At 34.3% G+C, this 26,206-nt stretch overlaps 1 protein-coding gene across 4 annotated transcripts in view; it reads right to left on the minus strand.

Moving 5' to 3' along the window:
- LOC138708823 (protein big brother-like) overlaps window positions 1-26,206 on the minus strand; it is a 178,793-nt gene that overhangs the window by 131,726 nt on the left and 20,861 nt on the right. For all 4 annotated transcript variants that reach the window (XR_011334774.1, XR_011334775.1, XM_069839024.1 and 1 more), the window contains exons 2-3: window positions 25,526-25,612; window positions 15,865-15,975 (exon numbers count right to left, since the gene is read on the minus strand). Coding sequence is in view for 2 of the 4 variants with exons in the window: in XM_069839024.1 (XP_069695125.1) it covers window positions 15,865-15,975; window positions 25,526-25,612 (198 nt within the window). In the remaining 2 variants the exon portion in view is untranslated. The remainder of the gene's footprint in view (window positions 1-15,864; window positions 15,976-25,525; window positions 25,613-26,206) is intronic.

The raw sequence follows: 26,206 nt of genomic DNA on the forward strand, positions 1-26,206 counted from the left end.
GAAAACAGCTCCCAACATAAAAGTGAGAAGCGGTAAATAAGCAAGAGATCATTATTGTTAATAGGCTACTATATTATTATTATTATTATTATTATTATTATTATTATTATTATTATTATTATAGTACATGCATTTGTGATTTTACCATCTTTTGGTGTTATCTAGTATTAGTTGGTAACACTGAAGAGACAGCCAAATTAGACTTTTAGGAACTACTGTTACGTGATCCTGAATATAGAACTGGTTTTCTATAACCACATTTGCGACTCAGTGCTGAATACGAATTTTGTTTGAAAAAATAACACTAATAAAAATAATAATACTTTACCCAGCTTCATAGAGAGCACCATAGGATTGAGCCTGTCACACATACTCAAATGAAGTTATCATCATCAATAGCAGCAGTAGCAAGCATTAGAGCGAATTGACCTGTTCTCACTCCTGGCGAAATTAATCGTTTCAGTGCTTAAGGATTTTAGCACAGATCTTGCGATTAGTTTTTCACATGAAATAAGACTAAGTGTATAATGTCTTGGTTGCCTCTCTCATGTTCCAACTTTGTAGGACACTAACGCAGGAAACAACTTCTTGTATCACAGAAACAACCTAGGCCTAAAAACGAAAAGAAGTCTCAGAGATGTTTTGTTGGTGTAGGCCACATGATGAAAATAAAATATTTACAAAGTTTGACACCTTTAGATTTTTCAAATATTTTCTAATAATATGTTAATTAGGATATAATAGATTAAGACTGCGAAAATAATAAGGATTATTAAATCATAATTAGATTACAACAATAAACAACACAACCTAAAACAGAACAATACCATTGCAATCCATGGTCTAAAAACATTCTGATTTGTGAATGAGTATAATATAGCCTATACTATACGCGTATATATTTCAAACATTATTTATGAAATTATGCTTATAAGTATCTCCATTAAAGTAGTTCATTCTCTACAGTTTCAATAGCTACAGATTTCCTGAAAATTTGAAACAAATTGAACAATACGGTATATAAAACTATATACAATTTACATACGGAATACTTAATAAATTTTACAGGAGGAAGAGTTCGTCCAAAGGGCTGGACTCTGGAAGAGTACCCAAAACGCTCATTGCATTTCCGAGTTGAACTGCAATACTTATGCGTTGACGCAAATAAGTAGTGCAACGACGATCACCAGTAATGGAGATCAAAATTTGGCCGATTTGAGATACCAAAACTTTAGAGTCATGACTCCAAGGACCGAAGGTCTCCACAGCAAAAATGATTTTATAATAATAATAATAATAATAATAATAATAATAATAATAATAATAATAATAGTAATAATAATAATAATAGTAATAATAGTAATAGTAATAACTTAATAATAATAATAATAATAATTATTATTATTATTAGTTATGTCCAGCTATAATGTAGGCTATACTGTAATTATTAAATAATAATGTCGTTTCAAAATTTAACATCACGTCTTCAATCTGTAACATTGCGACAAAGGTAAAACATGTAACATAGTTAAATACAGAAAGACAGGTAAATATCAGTGGCGTAGCGTCAATGTAAGCTAAAAAGCTTAGCTTCCCCAGTTAATAATAATTTCATAATAAACCGGCAGTTTATGGAGAAAATTATTTATTAATTTTAATAGAAATTATATTTACGCGTTAAATATTGTGATGCGGCAGCTCAGGATGATTTGTGATGCAGCAGTAAACAAGAAGCCTGCACACACCAGCTTCCAAGCAAACTGGTTTCTTCTGTGTAATCCACCCCGCTGATTTTCCATCCCTTTCTAACTAAGCTACCCTGGTCGCAAGGCTCGAAGAAGCTAGCTTTAACATTTAAAATAAGTAGTTTCCGAGTTATCCCTTTTCGTCAGTTGTGTTCAGTTGAAGTGTTAGTGTGCATTGTGGCTGATATAATAAATAATGAGCGAAATAACAGTTCCTGACACTAATTTACTTGAATTTTTTTTAGGACAATTGTATTATCAAGACTGACTTACGAACAAGTGTGATTTAAAAAACAAATGACCGACTCCTTGCTGTCAATGAAGGACACAACCAAAGGACAGACGCATACTTACGTAATGATATTAATATTGTGATTTCTCTAAGTATGACAGGGAGTGAGCTAATGTTATACGTATACGTGTCTATTTGTTAAGAGATATGTGTAAACCGTGAAATCATATTTTACTACGTATCATTTGAGGTCATGCCTTATTGGTGTTACTTACGATGTTCCAACCAATCTTCGACTGCTGACTTGACATTGACTACTATTTATTTCAAGACTGTACTTTTGTAATACTTTTCCCATATTGCATGAAAGACAACTTGAGTTAGCTTCCCCTGCTCAAAATTTCATGCTACGCCACTGGTAAATATATAGGCCTAATCTATGTCAAATATCTGGAAGTATAAACTATAAACAGTATATAGACTATCCGGAGAATTACGTTAAATCGGAATTTATGGAGGCATATTTTGTGGCGTTCTATTTTCTCCCTAACTCTGTTTCTCTATTCGTTAGCAATCAATCACTGTAATCTGTAGGCTAACCTAATGACCGACAGCAAGCAGATGACATAGCTTACTCAACCTTCCTCTTGGGATTATTTACCTGCAGGAAAAGGAACTAGAAGTTGTAATTTGAACTTTCATCTTCCTGAATGGGGGTTTAGACTCTTATTAGCTACCATAAAATTTTATGGGACAACTTCATATTTTACTTCGGTCACATTTTAAGACGTTGTATTGCTGCAAAGCTATGGAAGAAAATCACTACCTCCAGTATGGGACGTCCTTTCATCCAGCCTTCAACAGTGTTAACAATAAAAAGAACCTTTCTCCTTTGCTTCAGGCTGTAACCCACTGTCTGTTTCGCTTTCAATTTTAGCTGCAAGATCGTCGCTTCATCGTCACTTTAGACCTCTTTCAAACATATGCTTCATTACCAGTTTAGTAACACTCGTTGATCCATATTCGTTCTGGGCATTCCTTACTTTTTTTAGGTCCTATGCTATTTTGGAATCTATAATTCTGAAAACATTTATAATAAACTCTCATGTTTAGTGTAATCTGTAACTCGTCTTAAAGGTTTCATATGTAAGACATCTACATTTTCATTCTCAACGCCTATACTATAGAAATGTTTCTCGGCGTCTTGAAACGAGGTAATAGCCATAAAAAAATCGGCCACGTCCGCTACATTAGCTTTGTGCTACAATTCTAGCATCTACAAAGACACCAAGTTTTGAAGACAAGTCCCTGTAAGAAAAGTGACTGTTTAACGAAACTAATAAACGACAGAAATTACTCAAAATATTTGAAATTATAATAAGCTTATGGCGATATTGGTGAATTCAGGATAAATGTATTCAGAGTAGACTCTATCGGGAGAAAATGACCAAAAAATGATGTATCAAATATACGCACAACGTTCATGTTAACAATAGAATTTTACCGTTGGACTATTTAAAACATTTATTTCAGTAAAAAAAATAAGAAGTCTAAAGGCTCATTCACAATGAAAATTAAACATAACGTAAGCGTTAACTTAATAATTGTAAACGTTACTGTAAAATCAAGAAGTTATACCATCATTCACGATGGGAACATAAACATAACAGCAAACATACTTGGTAACCATGGAAACATAACAACGACGCCATTTCCTCATATTCTGTCGTAGACTTCAGCGCTCCACGACTGTGTTCTGTTTGTAAATCACGTAAGCTTAAGCATGAAAGTTTGGAGTTTGCGAACTTCCATGTTAACGTCTTACGGTAATGTTTATGTCAATGCTCATGTGAATCATTGTGAATGATCCCATTTGGTAGCCTGGGCGCAAACTTCTGTGTTTATGTTACGGTTATGTTAATTTTCATTGTGAATGGGCCTTAAGTATTGATGTCATTTGTATGGAAATATTTTGGCAAAAGTTATACGAGTAGATTTTATTAGGTCTACATTGTATTAGGAACGTGAACCTGAGCATAATTCTATGGTGTTTGGGTAAAGAGAGATAAGTCATAGAAATAGAAAATTAAACTACGAACCTTAAATTATTGCAAATAATTCGATGGTGTTTGGGTAAAGAGAGATAAGTCATAGAAATAGAAAATTAAACTACGAACCTTAAATTATTGCAAATAATTCGATGGTGTTTGGGTAAAGAGAGATAAGTCATAGAAATAGAAAATTAAACTACGAACCTTAAATTATTGCAAATAATTCGATGGTGTTTGGGTAAAGAGAGATAAGTCATAGAAATAGAAAATTAAACTACGAACCTTAAATTATTGCAAATAATTCATGTTTGCGCGGACAAAAAGGGATGTCACTAACGAAAACGAAATAATTGCAAAAAACACTTTGACGAAAGATGTAGGATCGCTGAAACAATCTTTTAACTCCATACGCACAATTCTCTTTCATGTTTAATTCCAGAGCCATGACATAGCACATTCCACACAACGTTCTTCTCACACTTCTCTATCGAAATGTTGACTTAACTCAGTTTTGTCCGATTTAACCCCTTCTTCCGCGCACCCAAGAATTGTTACTTGAATAGACCCTATTGCATTATTTTCATGTCCACCATGCTTAGTATTCAGTTAATATGAACAAAATCCATTCAATAATGTGGAAGAAATCGCTGTATACAGACAATGGCATGTTCAAGACCACGTTTCTGTGCCAAAGATGTCGAAAACATATTATTTCTGCGAAAATATCAGAATAAGTTTTTTTGCATTACAATGCTTTTTCTAACGACGAAGTAAATAGGCCTACATTAAATTATAAAATGAAGTTATAACGACCCTCAACCATCATGTTGGTGTTGATATTATTTTATTGTATGAGGAAAGAAATGTTACAAATGTTTTTTTTTTGTGCGAGATCGTGCGTATTTGCTTGGTTTCCGCACAAAACCAATCCGCGGAAAGTCTAAAATTCCACATTCAGTATTCCCAACCTAACACACATAACAATTTCCCTCCTCTTACCGCTTAAGTGACATATTGATTTTACTGCTTTAGGCGTTTAACATAAGTATTATTTTTAGACACGTTCAATATAGTAATAATTATAAATTGGAAACTTACCACTGCAATTTCACCTAAATTGCACTGTTAATTATTGTTTTTAAATATTTGCAAAAATCGAGTAAACTCTAAATCATTACATAACCTTACCGTTTGTTTTAAGTTCGCATTTATAGACTGGGGGAAAAAAAGACAGACGTATATCACGGCCTGCTGGAGTATAGTAAACACAGAAAACATTTTAAAGCAAAAATGTTAAAGATAGACATTTTTGTTTTGCAAATTTGCCGTCATTGAACAGAAAGCAAGATGGAGATTCCATTGCAACTAATTAGAAATTCCTCTTTCAGGTATGTAATAAACGATCTTCGCACAAAATAATATACGATACACGAGCGGTATGTTTTCTTTCAATTCTCGGAAATTAAAAAAGCTCAACTACGTTTCGCTTTTTCAAACTTTTCCTCGAACATGAAAACTTCAGCATACCGCTCTTGTAACGCATATTACTGTACTATTTTTCTTTCTTTTTTTTTTTCTTTTTTTCTCGCTGTTATTTATACTAGCTTTTAACATTTTCGGTCATATCGCGAGTTAATCTTTTGGTTGAAATCCGAAGGCCTGTGTACTATTGTTGAGTACTGGTTCTATTGTTGTGAACTAGATGGCGACTGTATAATAAAATTCGCTCCATCATTGCCAATGAACTTCGCCGGGCTGATAAGTATGAGGTGTACGAGGAAATTGGGTGTCTTTCTGCTGACGGATAAACTCGAAGAGCAAATATCATTATTATAGACCGAAAAAAAATTGTGGACTCATTCTCGATCCCACAGTCCGTTTTGAGAACAACGAGGAACAACCTAGAGAAGTCTGCAAAGAAAAACGGGCAATTTATCTGCCATGCTGCAGCGATTTGGGGACCAAATATAACATCAAGACATGGGACGTTATACGAATTATGATTGGGGCTAGAGGCACAATCCCGCGGGAGTCCTTAGAAGTCTTCCGAAAATTAAAAGTTCCTGACAGCATCCTGGACATGATATCCTCCACTGCACTGAAGTCATCGATTAGCATAATTAATCATCACTTATATTCTTTATAAAATGTAATTTGTCTTGTAGCCTAAATCGTTTGTTGCATTTCCAATAAATTTCTCAATGATAGCTTACCTAACTAGGTTTTCTATTAAAGAAAAAATTGAATTAAATATAAAATATTCATTTAGAATTGATTAGGAGGCCGATTATCATCATCATTATTATTATTATTATTATTATTATTATTATTATTAAACCCTGGTTAGTCCACACCTGTGGAGTAACGGTTAGCACGTTTAGCCGTGAAACCAGGTGGCCCGGGTTCGATTCCCGGTTGGGACAAGTTACCTGGTTGAGGTTTTTTCCGGGGTTTTCCCTCAACCCAATATGAGAAAATGCTGGGTAACTTTCGGTGTTGGACCCCGGACTCATTTCACCGGCATTATCACCTTCATCTCATTCAGACGCTAAATAACCAAAGCTGTTGATAAAGCGTCGTAAAATAACCTACTAAAATAAATAAAAATAAACCCTGGTTGAGACGGCTATCAACTATCTATTACTGATTTGTTATGAATATGATTTCGGTGATGAATGAGGCCGGTGATATTCAGGGATGTTGTGGCCCGAATTTCCTGGCATTTGCCTTACGGCTGAGGGAAAACTCTGAAAAACCTCAACCAGGAAATTCAACCCAACCGGAAATCGAACCCGGGCTCTCTGCGTGAGAGACCAGCATGCTGACCCGTACACCACAGAGGAGTCAAAATGTTTTGTTGTTCATTGTCGCATGTGCGAGAAATGTTTACCACTGAAACTCGTAAGTACAAAATAAACGACAAAAATAATTCTGTGGCCGGGAGGAAAAAGGTCTTAAGTCAGTTTTTTGTGAAAATGAGATTTTTATATATTCTGAAAGCGGAAACAATTCTCTACAATCTGGTAAAACGGCTAAAGTCAAATAAGACTCCTGACTGGATTTATAGCGTTACCAAATGTCCGAAGTACTTTTTGAATCGAGCACATACAGAATAAAGGACTTAAGAATATTTAATACTTTATTCCTTACAAACATCACATGTTTACTTTCCATGCTTCCCTATTAGAAAGGTCTAACTTGTATTTTAGCCATTTTATCACATTCTGATGCCCTTTCCTTTTAAAACTTTAAGCACCAGGTAAACAGTCCTATAATTGTTTAAGACCCATTTTGCATTCCTAATAATTTACATTTCTCATTTATTTTTACATGAAAAAGGTCTTATTTTTACATAGAATCGTCTACTCAGTTTGGCTTCTAGTCTTAAAAGGACTTAAGTGCAGCTATTTTTGGAAATAATCAAGAAAATTGTTAAATGAGCAACATTACCTATTTTAGAAGAAATATAAACAAATAATACCCAGGAAAAACCTCTTGATTAAAAAAAACTCTATAATTGACACCAATTTCAATCTTTCTACTGCTCTCCTGAAAAGTATAAAATTTTTACTTAAGACCTTCTTCCTCCAGGCCACAGAATTATAGTTTTGATATCGATAGCTATTATGTATGGAATAACTGGCAAAAGCTAATTTCACATTGAATTAAGAATAAATTTGTTACAAGAATGACTGATACGATCATGTCTGCAGAATTACTTACTAAGACAAAATTGAAACACAGCAATCAAGAAAGAATCTGCAAAGAGAGTTACAATAGGCCTATTTTGAACATAATTTTGAAATCTAATGTTTGCATGATTATGGTGCTGAATACCTAAATCGCAGTACTTTCTCTAGACTCCACGCAATAAGATCACATTTACAGATCTATAGTATCGAACCAGGAGGCATGTGCTCCATTACGATGGGAAGCGACTGTACGCTTGTTTCAGCACATGCACAATCGAGTGGACCCTCAGTCTGACCGTGAAATTTATGAGTCTGTAAACGTCAGCCCGAATGGGGGCAGGTACCTCCTCAGTTCGCAGACAATAACAGTTGTTTTCTGTATGCGCTGGCACAAGAAAACAGAATTCCTTTGCAGTGTGCGACAGGACCCCCAATCTATCATCAATCACTTCAAGATGGGCAGGAAGCCACTCTGGAGAGCGAGCGGTCTGTTCACTTTGCAGGATTACGATGAAAGTTCTCTTTGCCGTACAAAAGAACTCGAGTATAATATAATTATCCATATTCCGTATAATACGCAACTCAGTGTGATGCATTCATAAACCTTAAATAGGCCTACCAGACAGCAGGGGATAACCAAAAATCCAAATGTTTTCCAGAAACTCAAGAAATATGATGTGGGCGATGCGAATTTTGTAAAGCTATACGTTAATGAATTATTATTTTCATTAAAATACGTCACATGTCTCAGTTCGTAGTTGGCCTTCTTCCATTCTGTGTTCATCATTGCATCCGTGGCGTAGAACTCCATACATATATCTGCTCTCTTTGCCTTTAGTTCCTGGAGTAGGTCGTCATATGCCTTTGTAGATGTCAGTAGCAGTTGATATCTCAGATCTTCGATGTAGAAAGATTCCTTGGACAATACGTAGGTAAGACGTGATGGGGTGTATTTGGATAGACATAATGCTTTCTTCAGGAATGTCGCTTTGACTCTCTCGAGGTCTGCTAGATTGTTTTTCCTTAGGTGTTCCCATATTAAATCTATTCCATATGTTATTATGAGTGGGATTTTGAGCTCGAAAAGCTTCATTGCTGTCGACAGGGATATCTTATGTAGGTTTTTTATTCCGTTCATGGCTATCACCGCTGCTGCTGCTCTTTCTTTTACATGCAATGTGCATACATTGCCCTGCGTCTGCATGGTGATCCCTAGATATTTGAAGTGTGGGACTGTTGTCAGTGGTTCCGTTCCATACATTATAACGTCGTTGACTGCTGCTCTACCCCCTTTCCTGAACGTCATTGTGACTGTCTTCTTTTCGTTTAGGAGTAGATCGTTTTTGTTTGCCCATTCTTTAAGGTGACATGTGATGACGCGATTAGCAGTCCATGGGTTTCACTTCAAGCTATGTAGCGTCGAAAAATACCACCAGCCGAATGATCACTGTGTATGTAAGCTCTGTGGAGACATTTGCGACAGATACCATGCAGCGACGTGCGAACGTAGAACAGTGTCATTAACAAAATTTTGTGAATCGTAATTAGGTTACTAACTATATGCACATTGTGCGCTTCTTCTCATTATTATTATTATTATTAAAATACGTCCCGTGAGAAATAGGAACTTCTCATCTGACATGAATTTGGCATATAAAAGAACGAGTAATAGAATAGTCAGAGTGCGAATTGAATATTTTCTCCAGGGAGAGGCATTAAAATTTTACTGAATAACTATTAGGCCTAAGTTCAAGTTTTAAACAATAAAATAGAAGATCAGGACGGAAATTTTAATTATCTGGGTTGTAATGTAACATATTAAAAAAGAACAACGAAGAAATAAAGAATTTCAACACATTTGCGGAGTAATACATTAAAAGAAAAACTCGAAGGGAAGCAAATTTAAAATTCTATAAATCCATGACTGTCCCGGTTTTATTAAATGGTTCTGAAACATGGAAGAGCTCATAAGGAAAATAGATTGAAATCATATTGCAAACATCAGAAATGAAGTATCTTCGAACATTAAAAGGATGTGCTAGATTATACCAAATTGAAAATTAAGAAATAAGAAATGATTTAAATAGTCTACATTTCCGTTGAATCGAAAAATTATAACATACTGTACAGGGAAAAAGTAGAAAAATCACTTCCTGAGAATGGATAATAGACTACACGCATTTTACTAGGATAAATACTGTATATAGATTTCAACCTTCTGGCTATAGAGATGTAATGAAAGACTTGCAAGAAGATGGCACAACATGAGGCCGGAATAGAAGAGCTCCCTTAATCCTTGAAAAGTTGATGATGATGATGATGATGATGATGACGACGACGACTATTAAGTTATTTAAAATACACAACTACTTCATTGTGTTAATATTAAACTGTAGTCAACTGAGGTAAAATACCACAACAGTTTAATATTCACACAGTAATACCAATAAGGCATCACTCGTGAGGCAACTAAGCCAAAAGATAATGGGGTAGGGTGGCAAGTTCCTTTCCCCCTCCATTAACATCGCTGATTCATGAGTAGAGCCCGAATGTTTAGGTATTTATAACCGTTAAAATAGACAGGCAAAATAGGCAATAAAAACGTAAAAAAAAGGCACAATCTTTGAAAAAGGCATTATATATTTTAAAAAGGCATAATATATTTTAGCAATAAATTTAAATTATATCATCATAATTCACATAAATTTACTTCGTAGGTGACACATGCTGATTTAGGCCTATAACTTTTTTTTTTCGTGATTAACTGTCTTTTCATAAACCTTTCATAACAAAACTGTTTCATCGGTTGAAAACACATGGGCACCAAATTCACTAACGTAAGCATGAAGTTTACTTTGCAATGGTTTACTGAATTTAGGCATTCTAGCTAACCGATCTTATACCTTCTGTCACCCGACAATAACTGACTGTTCCTCAATCAAATGTCTTTCTCCTACAATAATAAACACGTGTAGCACAAAATTTAACAGTATGATTTGAAAATACGAAAGCAAACAATTGAAAATGCTACGTGACAACTTCTATGAGAACGAGCCTAATATTTAAAATTAAAAAGCTGATTGTTGGTACCGTGAAGACATTACAATATTAGTCCATATTTGTAACTGTGGATTGTCGATCATTATTCATATTACACCAATAGTATTAAAGCACGATTATTAGCAGATTAAGCACCCAAATAAATTACTTTTATTTACTGTTGTTAGTAAAATTAGTCATTGTTTCAAATATTAAAATTTCATACACATTACATTAAAATTAATTATAAAATTGCAAATAAATAAATATTGCTTTAAAATGACAAAAAAAATACATTTATTAGTAAGAAACACTTTAAAAAGGCAAAATAGGTAAAATAAAAATTGGCCCTGTCACTCTGATTTACTCCAAATCACATTTATATCTATATAAATAATGATTTACTTCCACCCAGTAAAACAGGCATTTTGCCAAACATCCGGGCTCTGCTCACATGAATGATTCCTTATTAGTGTCGATTACTAGGTTCGGGCAGTTTACTAAACAACTTTTTTTTTCCCCTGCAGGTGAGTTTATAGGCCTACCCTGGATTTCAACTGTGATTAAAAATATCTCATATCTTCAATCATGTAAGCATGCAATAGGTCTATATTGTTTTTCAGCAAATTCGTAGAAACTCTGATACGAAGAGAAGAGCGTTTACGTGGCGTATATAGACGAACAAGAGTCGGACCGTACCGAAAAGGGCCCATAAATTTGAGGTTAGTGGCAGTTGTCTGCTGTGAGGAGACTGTACAGAATTAGTGTAGCGAGGACAGGCTAGTGTGTCAGACATCTGTTTGATAATCCTGTGCATTTCAATTCTCTCACGTAGCACGGGTTAGGCGGGAGAAGACGGAAATGCAATTAAATCCGTTTTATAAGAGAAGGAATCTCGCACAGAGCATCGCCGACCTCGTCAGGATTGCCACATTTAGCTGCTGGAAATACTTTGTTTATTCCCTGCTGGGTTGAAACTGAAGAGAATATTTCTCGTTGATATCTGTGACAAACAAATTCGAGACTTTCTAATCAACGTGCTCCAATAGATTAAACATTTATTAGTGTCAATATAAGCCTACAAATCATACGAATCTCATGAATTAGGCCATTGTGATATTATTATTATTATTATTATTATTATTATTATTATTATTATTATTATTATTATTATCTAAACACCCACATTTATTGAATTATATTTTATCATGAATTATATTACATCAGCTTCTTGTCTATGCGGATGACGTGAATATGTTAGGAGAAAATACACAAATGATTAGGGAAAACACCGAAATTTTACTTGAAGCAAGTAGAGCGATCGGTTTGGAAGTAAATCCCGAAAAGACAAAGTATATGATTATGTCTCGTGACCAGAACATTGTACGAAATGGAAATATAAAAATTGGAGATTTATCCTTCGAAGAGGTGGAAAAATTCAAATATCTTGGAGCAACAGTAACAAATATAAATGACACTCGGGAGGAAATTAAACGCAGAATAAATATGGGAAATACGTGTTATTATTCGGTTGAGAAGCTCTTATCATCCAGTCTGCTGTCGAAAAATCTGAAAGTTAGAATTTATAAAACAGTTATATTACCGATTGTTCTATATGGTTGTGAAACTTGGACTCTCACTCTGAGAGAGGAACATAGGTTAAGGGTGTTTGAGAATAAGGTGCTAAGGAAAATATTTGGGGCTAAGCGGGATGAAGTTACAGGAGAATGGAGAAAGTTACACAACACAGAACTGAACGCATTGTATTCTTCACCTGACATAATTAGGAACATTAAATCCAGACGTTTGAGATGGGCAGGGCATGTAGCACGTATGGGCGAATCCAGAAATGCATATAGAGTGTTAGTTGGGAGACCGGAGGGAAAAAGACCTTTAGGGAGGCCGAGACGTAGATGGGAGGATAATATTAAAATGGATTTGAGGGAGGTGGGGTATGATGATAGGGACTGGATTAATCTTGCACAGGATAGGGACCGCTGGCGGGCTTATGTGAGGGCGGCAATGAACCTTCGGGTTCCTTAAAAGCCATTTGTAAGTAAGTAATTATATTACGGCTGTAAATGATTCCTATATAGCGAACTATATATATATATATACACATACATATTACATATTTAATATATATATATATATATATATATATATATATATATATATATATATTTAAATATTACATATTTGTTATTATTAATATATATTTGGATATCCCAGTCAGGACAGGAAGAATCTAAAAATATTGCAGAATAGTCTGTTCGCAAATTCATTGTAGGCATAATATTATGTCTTTCGGAATAAAAGTGACTGGGAATTTTTAATCAGTGAACAGCATCGTCTTAGGCCTCAAAATTTTAGGTTATTTCAATCTAACAAAAGAAAGACAAATGGCATGACTCCAGTGTCAAGTGGTCAACACGATGTTGGGCCTCCACCTAAGACAACACAGGGTATCACATCGACGACAAAAAAAAATCCATGTCCTAGACGTGATTCGAACTCGCAACTATGATTCTGTGCGCTTTAACCATTAAATAGGTTTATACCACTGCCATCTCCCCATGTATGGATATCATAATATTTACAAATGCTTTTAGAGAAACCAGAGGTTCATTGCCCCCCTCACATAAGCCCGCCATCGGTCCCTATCCTAAGCATGATTAATCCAGTCCCTACCGTCATATTCCACCTCCCTCAAATCCATTTTTAATATTATCCTCCCATCTACGTCTCGACCTCCCCAAAGGTCTTTTTCCCCTCCGGCCTCCCAACTAACATTATATATGCATTTCTGGATTCGTCCATGCGTGCTACATGGCTGAAACGTCTGCATTTAATGTTTCTAATTATGTCAGGTGAAGAATACAATGCGTGCAATTCTGCGTTGTGTGACTTTCTCCATTCTCCTCTAACTTCTTCCCTCTTCGTCTCAAATATTTTTCTAAGCACCTTATTCTCAAACACCCTTAGCCTCTGTTCCTCTCTCAAAGTGAGAGTCCACGTTTTACAGCCATACAGAACAACCGGTAATATAACTGTTTTATAAATTCTAACTTTCAGTTTTTTGAGAGCAGACTGGAACACAAAAACTTCTCAACCGAATAATAGCAGGCATTTCCCATATTTATTCTGCGTTTAATTTCCTCCCGAGTGTCATTTGGATATAATAATAATAATAATAATAATAATAATAATAATAATAATAATAATAAATACCTTTATAGTAATAGGTGTCGAACACTGCGACAAAAACAAAAATAAAGTTGCCATTTAGCCAGCGAGACAGTTTAAGCCTTACGTCCGTTCCTTAATACGAGACATGAGATGGCACAACTGATTTTTGGTTACAAAGCCTTCGCTCTTTTGTTTCAGCTATTCTCTGTGCAAACCAAGCGTCTCTAGAAACTTCCGTTTTATTGTCCAGGATCTTTTCCACACTGCAATAACTAATTCCGGTAGGCCTAATGCTTGAGGATTCTTCCTTTTGTATAAATAATTTTGTAGCACACACCAATAATTCCACGCAAGTCTTTGAGTTCGCTTACACCCATAATGTTTCAATTGTTGAAACAAATGAAGAAACGCTGAGGACGGATTCCAGAGGGCAGAGGTGTCGCGTGCGCCATGAAGAAAGCTCACACGCACGCGAGCGCATAGATAACATCTGAGCATCGTGAGTGTTGACTCTCGGCAAACAGCGTTGTAATTTCACGGGGCGGTGATTGCTGTGTCAAGCGATTAGCACCATGTCCTTCTGCGTTCAAATGGTTGAGTATATGCACACGCGCTTCCCAGTAGGTTTACCAGTTTCAGATAAATAAATTACAAACCTGTAAGACACAACGCAATTCATTTGTCTTTAGATTAAACAACTTTTATATGCGGGAGAGTGAACTGTCTAGTTTACTATAGGCTACTATGCAGATATATAGGCCTACGCAGTTTCAGGTCCGGTGAAGAGAAGATAATTTTTAAGAGACGATAAATGTATAGGTTATTTATGAAAGGGCCTAAGTCGCTGATTTGTGAACATGAGTTTGTAATGTAACAAGTGCTCTTTGGGTGTAGGTACATCGATTTAGATATGAGGAGGACTAAGTTTCACACTCTAATGCTTAGTTGAATTTATGATACAATTTTTATTTCAGACTCTTGTATACATGTAACTTTCATCTAAATCAAATTGTTGAATTCTTTGCAAGTTCATGCATATGTATATACACTTTTTGCTGGTTGAGAGGAAGAGACGGCCTTACGGCCTTAACTCTGCCAGCTAAAATAAATTATTATTATTATTATTATTATTAATTTCAAAATTTCGGCCTATAAGTAGTATTTCTTAAATTACTAACAATTTAGTATTCAAGACTTAGGCCCTTTCATAAATAACCCGTTAGCAGGCTTATGAATTAATTACTTCTGAAAATAATCATATTTACGGCACTTTACTTCTAGTATAATTTATCAGCCAATTACTTCTCGCCTCACCAAGTTTTCTAGCCTACTTCGCATACAGATATTTCAGAGAGCAATATGTGACTACAGTTGAACGAGGAGAATTTCCGTGTAACGGATGATGTCAGATAGGTTATCTTATGACCCTTGATGCTTCACGCGACATGGGAAATAGGCCTATTTGGTGCATTGTAGCCTAAGTTACAAGTATGAAAAATAATAATTAAATGATGATTAGCTATAATGAAATGTCTTGTGGCGTCAGTTTTCATAGCTCATCACTATTCACACTCATTGAGTTTTCAAGAGTCTAATTTGGTAGTTAGGCCTAGGTGTTTTAATGTACCTGCTGAGCGGGTACAAAATCCACAAAATCTTCAACTGAAACTATGCGGGTTCGAATCTCGCTTGGACTGATTGTCTTGTTGGATTCTTACCGACGACGATTTCCTCGACTGTAATTCGAATGTCAAGTAATCTCATGGCGAATCTTCGCTAAAAATATCTTCTCATTATCACCAACTCCATCGATGCTAAATAACCGAACAATCGATATGTCTTTATACTTATAACGAAAAAAAATTGCGGCGGTGATACTGAATTAACTGCATGCCAGTTTCGCTCTTAGGGCCTACCTTGCCGTGCTCTTTGTCGAAGTCACACTCCCGGCCGTGATCCGCTGTGCTGTAGCCGTTGGTGCTGGGGTTGAACACGAGCTGGATGTTGGTGCCAGTCGCCACGAAGGCCTGCAACGTAAAAATAATAGGCCTAATAATAATAATAATAATAATAATAATAATAATAATAATAATAATAACAATAATAATAATAATAATAATAATAATAATAATAACGGAAGAAAAGTTTGAGGCAGAAGAAGATATTAGATTATAAACAACATTGAGAGAGGCCTACATAGATCCATATAGAATTCAAATAATGAAAGAACGATTAAAAAAAACTAACATAAAGAATTACACAAGAAAATAAAACATTGTTATAAGAAAAAAAATGACAAAATATTTATTGGATTTGAACACGGGTTCTCCTTACTTTTTTTTATTGTCGTGATATTGATTTGTACATAAGTTTCAGCCTTATATATAAATAAGGCTTTTACTTTAAAGTAATATAAGAAGATATTAAAATGATTTTTCGTTCCAACTTAGTTATCCTTTTCTTGAAGGCATGTAATTAATCAAATTTCGCTTGAGGTAGCCATACCTCGAATGAGAGGGTTAGGATGATACAGCAACTTTCGAGAAAAGTTATTTGAAATTCTTTTGATGAAATCATAAAATGATTCAATCTCTAACATCTCTTGGAGCTGTGCATTTGATGTGGTGTAGTCAGCACCAATGACTTTTAAGCAGACTGATCGTTGGATTGCATGTAGTCTTCTGATGATTCTTGGAATTCCAAACTTCACAACCATATGTCATCACTGGTCTTATGACGGATGTATAAAGCCTTACTTTGAGGGGAAGGTTAAGATACGGAGATCTAATCAGTGGGTATAAGTGAATAAATCTGGCCAGAGCTTTGTTTCTTGCATATTCTACATGTTCACTGCAGCGCAGACGTTTGTCGAGAATCACTCCTAGATATTTAACTTCATTCTTGTAGTCAATGTTTTCTGAGAAGAGACGAAGGCAATCTGGTTTTTTTAGGTTTCCTATGGGTGAATATGATAGCTTGTGTTTTTTCAATATTTACTTTTACTCTCCAATTTGTAAGCCACGTTTCTAGAGCATTGAGTTGTTTTTGTAACTTGATGTGGGCATTGTTGATGTTGAAGTCACTTGTGTAATACACAGTATCGCCTGCATATAATCCTAATTTACAATTAGCAGAGCGTGGCATGTCGTGAACATAGACAGAATAGAGATGTGGTGCAATTATTTAACCTTGTGGAGCTCCTGAGTGAATATTTTGAACTGCTGAAAGTTCATTTTCCATTTTAACTTGAAAGGTTCGATCTGAGAGAAAACTGTGAATTATGTGTATAAGTCCGTCGTCTATGGTGAGTACTTGTAGTTTATGGAGAAGACCAGATCTCCTTACTTAACAACTAAACACGCTAAGACGCTATCTCTTGAGCTAACTCAATGTCCTTTAAAAGCCATTCCATGTTCATTACATATTTACAAAAAACTGTTTCGTGATTCCTGTAACGTTATTTAAGCTCTTTTAATCACAACTTCGACATGTTTTGATTTTATACTCTGATTCAGGACTCCCAGAGCAATAAAATAAGCTATCATTTGTTAAAATTTGAAGGGGAAGCAATGAAATTTTCCCTTGTAAGAATTCAATGGCGACTGCTTTGAGTGCGTTTCATAACTATATATATTATTTGAACTGGTAATGAAAATTACGGGAAAACGGCTTAACGGTTTGTAATGAGTGACCCCTTATTTTGTAGCTTGGCATCCAAAATATTTCAGAAAAATAGTAGTTTTCAGTGAAATGCCAATTTTCCTACACAATTTTCCTATTTCCCAAAATCCATCTGTTTTCGGTTTTGAGAACTAATAAATAAAACAAAACACACACTATAATGAACAATATTACACGAAGGCCATGACCTGCAGGATTGCTGACATAGGTAGAGCAAATCAAAGCAAATTCTGTGACATCATAATGATAACAATATGTCGATCTTCATTTGTGTAATTTTTTATAACATCTCTATAATCGGTTATTGAAAACTTTCAAATCTTCCTTACTAAAAATAATTTACAAGTCTGATTCTGTTGTGTGTAACTTTCTGAATACAGCTGTGTATTGGATATTAAAAAGTACGAAACTTGAGATCGTTTGATGGCATTATCACCATTAAAAGTGAAATATTATTATAGTTAATGCCATGATGTATTTGTCACTAATATACATATTAAGGATATAGCCTATTGATATGAAACTCAAACCTTCAATTCAATGGCGACTGCTTTGAGTGCGTTTCATAACTATATATATTATTTGAACTGGTAATGAAAATTACGGGAAAACGGCTTAACGGTTTGTAATGAGTGACCCCTCATTTTGTAGCTTGGCATCCAAAATATTTCAGAAAAATAGTAGTTTTCAGTGAATTTTCCTACACAATTTTCCTATTTCCCAAAATCCATCTGTTTTCAGTTTTGAGAACTAATAAATAAAACAAAACACACACTATAATAAACAATATTACACGAAGGCCATGACCTGCAGGATTGCTGACATAGGTAGAGCAAATCAAAGCAAATTCTGTGACATCATAATGATAACAATATGTCGATCTTCATTTGTGTAATTTTTTATAACATATCTATAATCGGTTATTAAAAACTTTCAAATCTTCCTTACTAAAAATAATTTACAAGTCTGATTCTGTTGTGTGTAACTTTCTGAATACAGCTGTGTATTGGATATTAAAAAGTACGAAACTTGAGATCGTTTGATGGCATTATCACCATTAAAAGTGAAATATTATTATAGTTAATGCCATGATGTATTTGTCACTAATATACATATTAAGGATATAGCCTATTGATATGAAACTCAAACCTTCAATTCAATGGCGACTGCTTTGAGTGCGTTTCATAACTATATATATTATTTGAACTGGTAATGAAAATTACGGGAAAACGGCTTAACGGTTTGTAATGAGTGACCCCTCATTTTGTAGCTTGGCATCCAAAATATTTCAGAAAAATAGTAGTTTTCAGTGAATTTTCCTACACAATTTTCCTATTTCCCAAAATCCATCTGTTTTCAGTTTTGAGAACTAATAAATAAAACAAAACACACACTATAATAAACAATATTACACGAAGGCCATGACCTGCAGGATTGCTGACATAGGTAGAGCAAATCAAAGCAAATTCTGTGACATCATAATGATAACAATATGTCGATCTTCATTTGTGTAATTTTTTATAACATATCTATAATCGGTTATTAAAAACTTTCAAATCTTCCTTACTAAAAATAATTTACAAGTCTGATTCTGTTGTGTGTAACTTTCTGAATACAGCTGTGTATTGGATATTAAAAAGTACGAAACTTGAGGTCGTTTGATGACATTATCACCATTAAAAGTGAAATATTATTATAGTTAATGCCATGATGTATTTGTCACTAATATACATATTAAGGATATAGCCTATTGATATGAAACTCAAAACTTTTGTGGTTATATATGTAGGCCCTATACGAAGAGAACATCTTAAATTAGATCTTCATTTCTATAATTTATTGAGTGACGGCTGTATAATATATAATACAGTATAACTATGTTACTGAAAACTACAAAACTTACGTAAGTTAAAATTATTGTTATTAAAAATGAAATATGTTTATAGTTATTAATCAAGTGGTGTGGGTCTTTTTCATATATTTAATGGCGGTGTGGTGTGAATATTTGTATGCGTGATGCTTTCCTGTATTATCTGGAGAGAGCGCAAAAATTACAGTTCCTAAAAAAAGGCCAAAAGTTATTACTTACTAATAAAATAAGAGGCATGCAAGATTTTTTAAACTGCCGATCATTTCAGCAAGATCTCTTAGCAGGATAAAATGATTCTACCCTCTACATTTCAATGTAGTTCACGAAAAAATGCAGCAGCTATACTAAGACGCTATATCTATTGTTCGAAAGCATGGCAAACCTTACATTGTCTTACCTCTCGCCTACTATCCACAATAACCTGAAATAGCTAGGCCTACTACTGCTTTACTCCCACATGAAAAAACCACTGATCGTCCTAACATTGTTACTTCCGTTTTCGCTTTTAAACTCAAAAACTGAAGATAGATAACTTATGTTTAAAAAAAAGTATTTGGCATGAAAAACCATTCAGAGAGAGTATGTTTCATTATTATGGAAGCAAATAACTTTTAAAATGACTGGGAGGCCTATTCTTCATTGAAAATAAATCTGAAAAATTTGTATTTGAACATCTAATGAACTTAGTTTGCAGCATTTACTGCACAAGCCACTAGTTCCTGTGTATTTCGCGCTCATCGAAAGTGCAGCCAATTAAGATTAAAATTTCTAATAAGCTTATATGTTTTCATCAAAAAGTTAATGAATTACATAACTAAAATTTCATAATTTATGAATCGAAATCAACATTTATTTTCCCATTTTCAATTATTGTGTACAATCAAGCCAATTTTTGGCAGATAATAATTGCTAGGAAAGACGTCGCAAACGTTTTTCGTATAGGTTACATTCATAAATTAGTAAACAAAGAATGTTGTCATAGTAACGATTGTCGTTTATTTTTTGCTGATGCTTAATTATAGAATAAAAATCAGAAGTGACTGAATTGTGACGTCACTACATGTTGTACGGAAGCAATGGCGGACACGGGATCTGAGAGCTGCCTCTCGAGGGAGCATGTGAAGGGTGTGTTGTGAAAAATGACCGGTCAACATGGCTGAAGCAGAGCTATTGTCGTGGAGTATCAGTGTACTAGTGGCAGCTTTTTGCTGGCATTGATTCTCCAGCCCCCCGTATCAGGCTCTAGTGAATAAAAAGATGACGGACATGTATGGGGGGAGGGACAGGAGAGATACAGTATTTACGCTTTCATCTCCCCTCGGCATATGTCCAAAAGCGCTTTGAACAATGAGGAGAAGGGGGGGGGGGCTAAATTTTGTTGCCAGGCAAGGAGTTGTCATTTAGAAACGCATGTTACCTTCTCGTATTACGCTTATAAATGCAATGGCGAAAAAACGCTTTCGAGATTTCAACGATTAAACATGTCTGAAAAAGCTAAAATGGCGGCTTTACATTATTGTACAAGAGGTTAGTAGCGTGAAGAGCATATGATGACGCATTTTTCCCTATCTATTCAATAGAATAGGTATAGCTATATAAAACATCGTGGCTAACGAGAAAGACAGGCTACAGCGTGACGTCACATTCTTATTCATAACATGGCCAACATTGAATAGTTTAGGCTATATATCTGTGGCCAGGAGGAAAAAGGTCTTAAGTAAAAATGTTATACTTTTCAGGAAAGCAATAGAAGGATCGAAATTGGTGTCAATTATAGTTTTTTTAATTAAGAGGTTTTTCCTGGATATTATTTCTTTATATTTCTTCTAAAACAGGTAATGTTGCTCATTTAACAATTTTCTTGATTATTTCGAAAAATAGCCGCACTTCAGCCCTTTTAAGACTAGAACCCAAACTGAGTAGAAGGGACTATTAAACATAAGACCTTTTTCATGTCAAAATAAATGAGAAGTGTAAATTATTAGGAATGCAAAATGGGTCTTAAGCAATTATAGGACTGTTTACCCTGGTGCTTAAAGTTTTAAAAGGAAAGGGCTAAAATATGTGATAAAATGGATAAAATACAAGTTAGACCTTTTCAATAAGGACGCATGGAAAGTAAACATGTGATGGTTTGTAAGGAATAAAGTATTAAATATTCTTAAGTCCTTTATTCTGTGTGTGCTCGATTCAAAAAGTACGTAGGACATTTGGTAACGCTCTATAAATCCAATCAGGAGTCTTATTTGACTTTAACCGTTTTACCAGATTGTAGAGAATTGTTTCCGCTTTCAGAATATATAGAAATCTTATTTTCACAAACAATTGACTTAAGACCTTTTTCCTCCCGGCCACAGATATAAATGCACGTTTAACTTGAGTTTAATATAGCAATTCTTTTATTTTTAGAACTTTGAACATGTATTTATATTAGGCGATTTCAAGATGACCACGATAACCACGTGACTCCAATTCGTGCCGAAGCCTGTCTTTCTCGTTAGCTTCGATAAAACATGTAGTGACGTCACAATTCAGTCATATCTGATTTTTATTGTATAGGCTAGTTATGAATCAGCTGAAAATAAACGACAATGGTTACTATGACAATATAATTTGTTTAGTCTGTTACCATATGCCTATGTATAAACTGCACTAGTAAAATTTCTGAGAACAATTTTATGATTAACAATGCAGTAACCTATAAATTGTAAATAAGTAATGGATATAAAGATATATTGATATAGGCTAGGCCTACTTTACTTCTTCCAAACCTTTCACTCTTCTCTGTGAACAGAATGCCTTTAAAACATCTAGCAAGGAAAGAATAGTCCTGTAGCTTGTTTCAAATGCAAATTCCAAGAACCTATAACCACATTGGCATTAATAAATTGTCCCACAGCCGAAATGTAGCCGCTCGGCCGAAACGTCGACCTACAATACAGAAACTGCTAACTGCGAAATCCCTGGTATTAGGGCCTGTAATTGTTTAATGACATCTCAGAACTGGCGACAAGCAAAAACTTATTTGCACATTCGTTCAATATTTTTGTGCGAGATCGTGCGTATTTGCTTGGTTTCCGCACAAAACCAATCCGCGGAAAGTCTAAAATTCCACATTCAGTATTCCCAACCTAACACACATAACAATTTCCCTCTTCTTACCGCTCAAGTGACATATTGATTTTACTGCTTTAGGCTTTTAACATATTATTTTTAGAGACGTTCAATATAGTAATAATTATAAATTGGAAACTTACCACTGCAATTTCACCTAAATTGCACTGTTAATTATTGTTTTTAAATATTTGCAAAAATTAAGTAAACTCTACAACTCCTGCTTCTGCTTCAACTTCGACGGAAACTGGGAAATCAATTTTCATGCAAAAAGTTTCACCAATAGAAAAAACGGGTGGTGGTGCTCCAGTGACTCTGAATAACTGCACAAATGTAACAATTAATTTCAATGTGCAGAATTAGATGTCAAAGATATTTTTCATTTCTAAACTTCTCCTTGACCGGCAAAATTAAACTTGCCGATGTTATTACTGCAATATGTTATACAAATAATGTTGTTAAAATATTAAAATGAAAAATAAATCATTACATAACCTTACCGTTTGCTTAAGTTCGCATTTATAGACTGGGGGGAAAAAAGACAGACGATATAACGGTCTGCTGGAGTATAGTAAACACAGAAAACATTTTAAAGCAACAATGTTGAAGATAGATATTTTGGTTTTGCAAATTTGCCGTCATTGAACAGAAACCAAGATGGAGATTTCATTGCAACTAATTAGAAATTCGTCTTTCAGGTATGTAATAAACGATCTTTGCACAAAATAATGTACGATACACGAGCGGTATGTTTTCTTTCAATTCTCGGAAATTAAAAAAGCTCAACTACGTTTCGCTTTTTCAAACTTTTCCTCGAACATGAAAACTTCAACATACCGCTCTTGTAACGCATATTACTATTTTGTAATCCATGTTCAGAAGTCGCTAAATTGAGCTACTTTTCAAGTGTGCTTACTCTTGCTTGTAGGCTTATTTGAGGCCGCTGTATGACAGGTTTTAATTTGTTGGTATTAGCACAATTAGATCAGTATTTGAAGATAACATTTTAGTACTTTTGTATTAAGGCCATCGCAATCTGGATGTGTACCCCTTATACAACTTGTTAAAATTTGTTGACCACTGTAATAGAATGAATTAAATAGCGTAACCTGTTAGGCTATAAATAACTTAGATACAGGAATGGAAATTTATGATAAAAGACATCATAGAGCGTTGTGAATTGGTTCTAGGTTTATGTAAAATTATACTGAAACCAATCATCCTCGGTGGTCTAGTCCAGTGGTTACCATGCATGCCATTGTGTTCGTGGGTTCAAACTCGGCTAAGAGCAATGGATATTAAGGGCAACAAAAATACATACCATGGCTTATGTTGAAAGGGGGGAAAAGACGGATATCCACGAAGAAAACGTCGTAAGAGTTGCTACAGTTCGCTAAGTCATGACTAGGTAACGGATTTCTAGGTACAAAAAAGGAGAGATTTGTAAAATCCAATTTAGGACTTTTAGAAATTTATATAAAATTAACAATTAATAATTTTAATTTTGGTAAATATTAAATTTCAGGTGGAATTTATGATTATAATACTAATAATAATAATATTAATAATAATAATAATAATAATAATAATAATAATAATAATATTGATTTATTTAACCTGGCAGAGTTAAGGTCATACGGCATTCTCTAACACTCAACCTGGAGTAAAACTGCTTTACAAAAAGAGCTACAAATTTACAATGTACACTACAATTTTACACACAAAACTGAATAAGATAATAATAATAAAATGTAAACAACAAGTAAGTAGAAATCAGACATAATATATAACATACAGAAAGAAAGGAAAAAGCATTTAATAAAATGGGAATAGCAGGTCAAAATAAATGAGGCATACAAAGTATAAAAAATAAGACAATTAGTGATGATGATGATAATAATAATAATAATAATAATAATAATAATAATAATGATAAAAAATAAGAATAGTAAAATAATAATAATAATAATAATAATAATAATAATAATAATAATAATAGTAATAGTAATAAAATAGTGCAGTACAAAGCATACAATGAATACAATATTTTTAAGTATACACAGTAAGGAAAATTATGATTATATATATATATATATATATCAACTTATTACATTATAGATATACCATTATCGTAAAATATGAAAATAAAAATATACAATAAGTTAAATATCACTAGAACATAAAAAAAAATGTGAATACGTGGAAACATGCAATACAACACTTGTCATGAAGTAAGTTAGTTTGGCAACTCGTCATAAGATAATTTTCTAACTTGGATTTCAACGATTTCAATGTTCGGCAGCCCTTGACTTCAGGCGGCAGAGAGTTCCAGTGACGAGAGGTAGCAACAGTGAAAGATGAGGAATACAGAGATGATGTGTGAAGTGGAATTTCTAGAGTATGTAGCCTATGTATGTATACAAAGAACTGGTGCTGACAATGAGTACTATGAAGACTCAAATTCTATCAGCGAAAAGATTTATTGCTGATTGATGAGTTTGATTTCGCATAACGAGGCGTGCATTGGCTCGAAAACTAATTTGTAAGCTCTCGCCTAACCTGAACAACCTACAACCCCTTTTATGCTAGAATGGACTGTTCCAAACTAACTTCGGTTCCAGGAAATTAGGTAAAATGGTCTTCCCTCCCCTTCTAATATCAATAATAACATTTTTTTTTTTCAATTTGAATAGAATTTTTGTGTATTTTTGCATCTTAATAGTCTACCGGTATTTTTTATTTCCTTCAAGTACCGGTAGTACAAGTTCAGTTACATCATTAGGCCTAGACCTGCGTACTGAAGTTTTCATTATCCTCTACTTTTAATCTGCATCCAGTGAAACAAAACTAAAATAATAATAATATTATCACTTACATCAATTACTGATTTCTAAATAAATAATGTAACTCACGATTTCTGTGTGACCTTCACGGCATCCGTTCTGGAATCGAACCTGGCGCTCCTCCTGCGGTCTGTCTCTGTATCCGGTGTACCGCACCTGCAAAACACAGAAAGAACATTGAGAAGGCTGTGAAGAGCGGAAAAATATTAAATTCATAACCCCAAAATATGAAAGAATATGAAATTTTCTTGAAAAAATTATCAACATACGTATCCTTATGGAGGAACCACGACGCGAAATGAACGTCTGTGAGCGTTGTGAAATCAACACGAACGAATCTATTAAGCCTTAAATTTAGCTACAAACACCAAAATTAAGGGGCGAGAATGGTGAAATGTGGAAAAAAAAAAAAAAAATTGTATTTTTCCCCCCAGAAAATGTTTGCCTAAACCTGCTTCTTTTTATATGTATAGAACACAATATATGAGCCGTTGAGAGCAGAAGTGGTGTAAGTCAAAAATGGGTAATGAGGGTTAAAGTAAACTTTCTGCAAAATGCAGCGCAAAGTAGCAATTGATATTCAATTTATTTAATCTATTAGTAGTCAGTGGATAGCACGAAGGACATATTAATTGCTACTTTGCGCTGCATTTTACAGTACTTTTATTTTAAACTTCATCACCCAATTTTGACTTACACCACTTCTGCTCTGAACGACTCATATTATTATTTTATTGGCCATATTGCACG

Source organism: Periplaneta americana, chromosome 11 (assembly GCF_040183065.1).
Source record: "Periplaneta americana isolate PAMFEO1 chromosome 11, P.americana_PAMFEO1_priV1, whole genome shotgun sequence".
Taxonomy (NCBI): Eukaryota; Metazoa; Arthropoda; class Insecta; order Blattodea; family Blattidae; genus Periplaneta; species Periplaneta americana.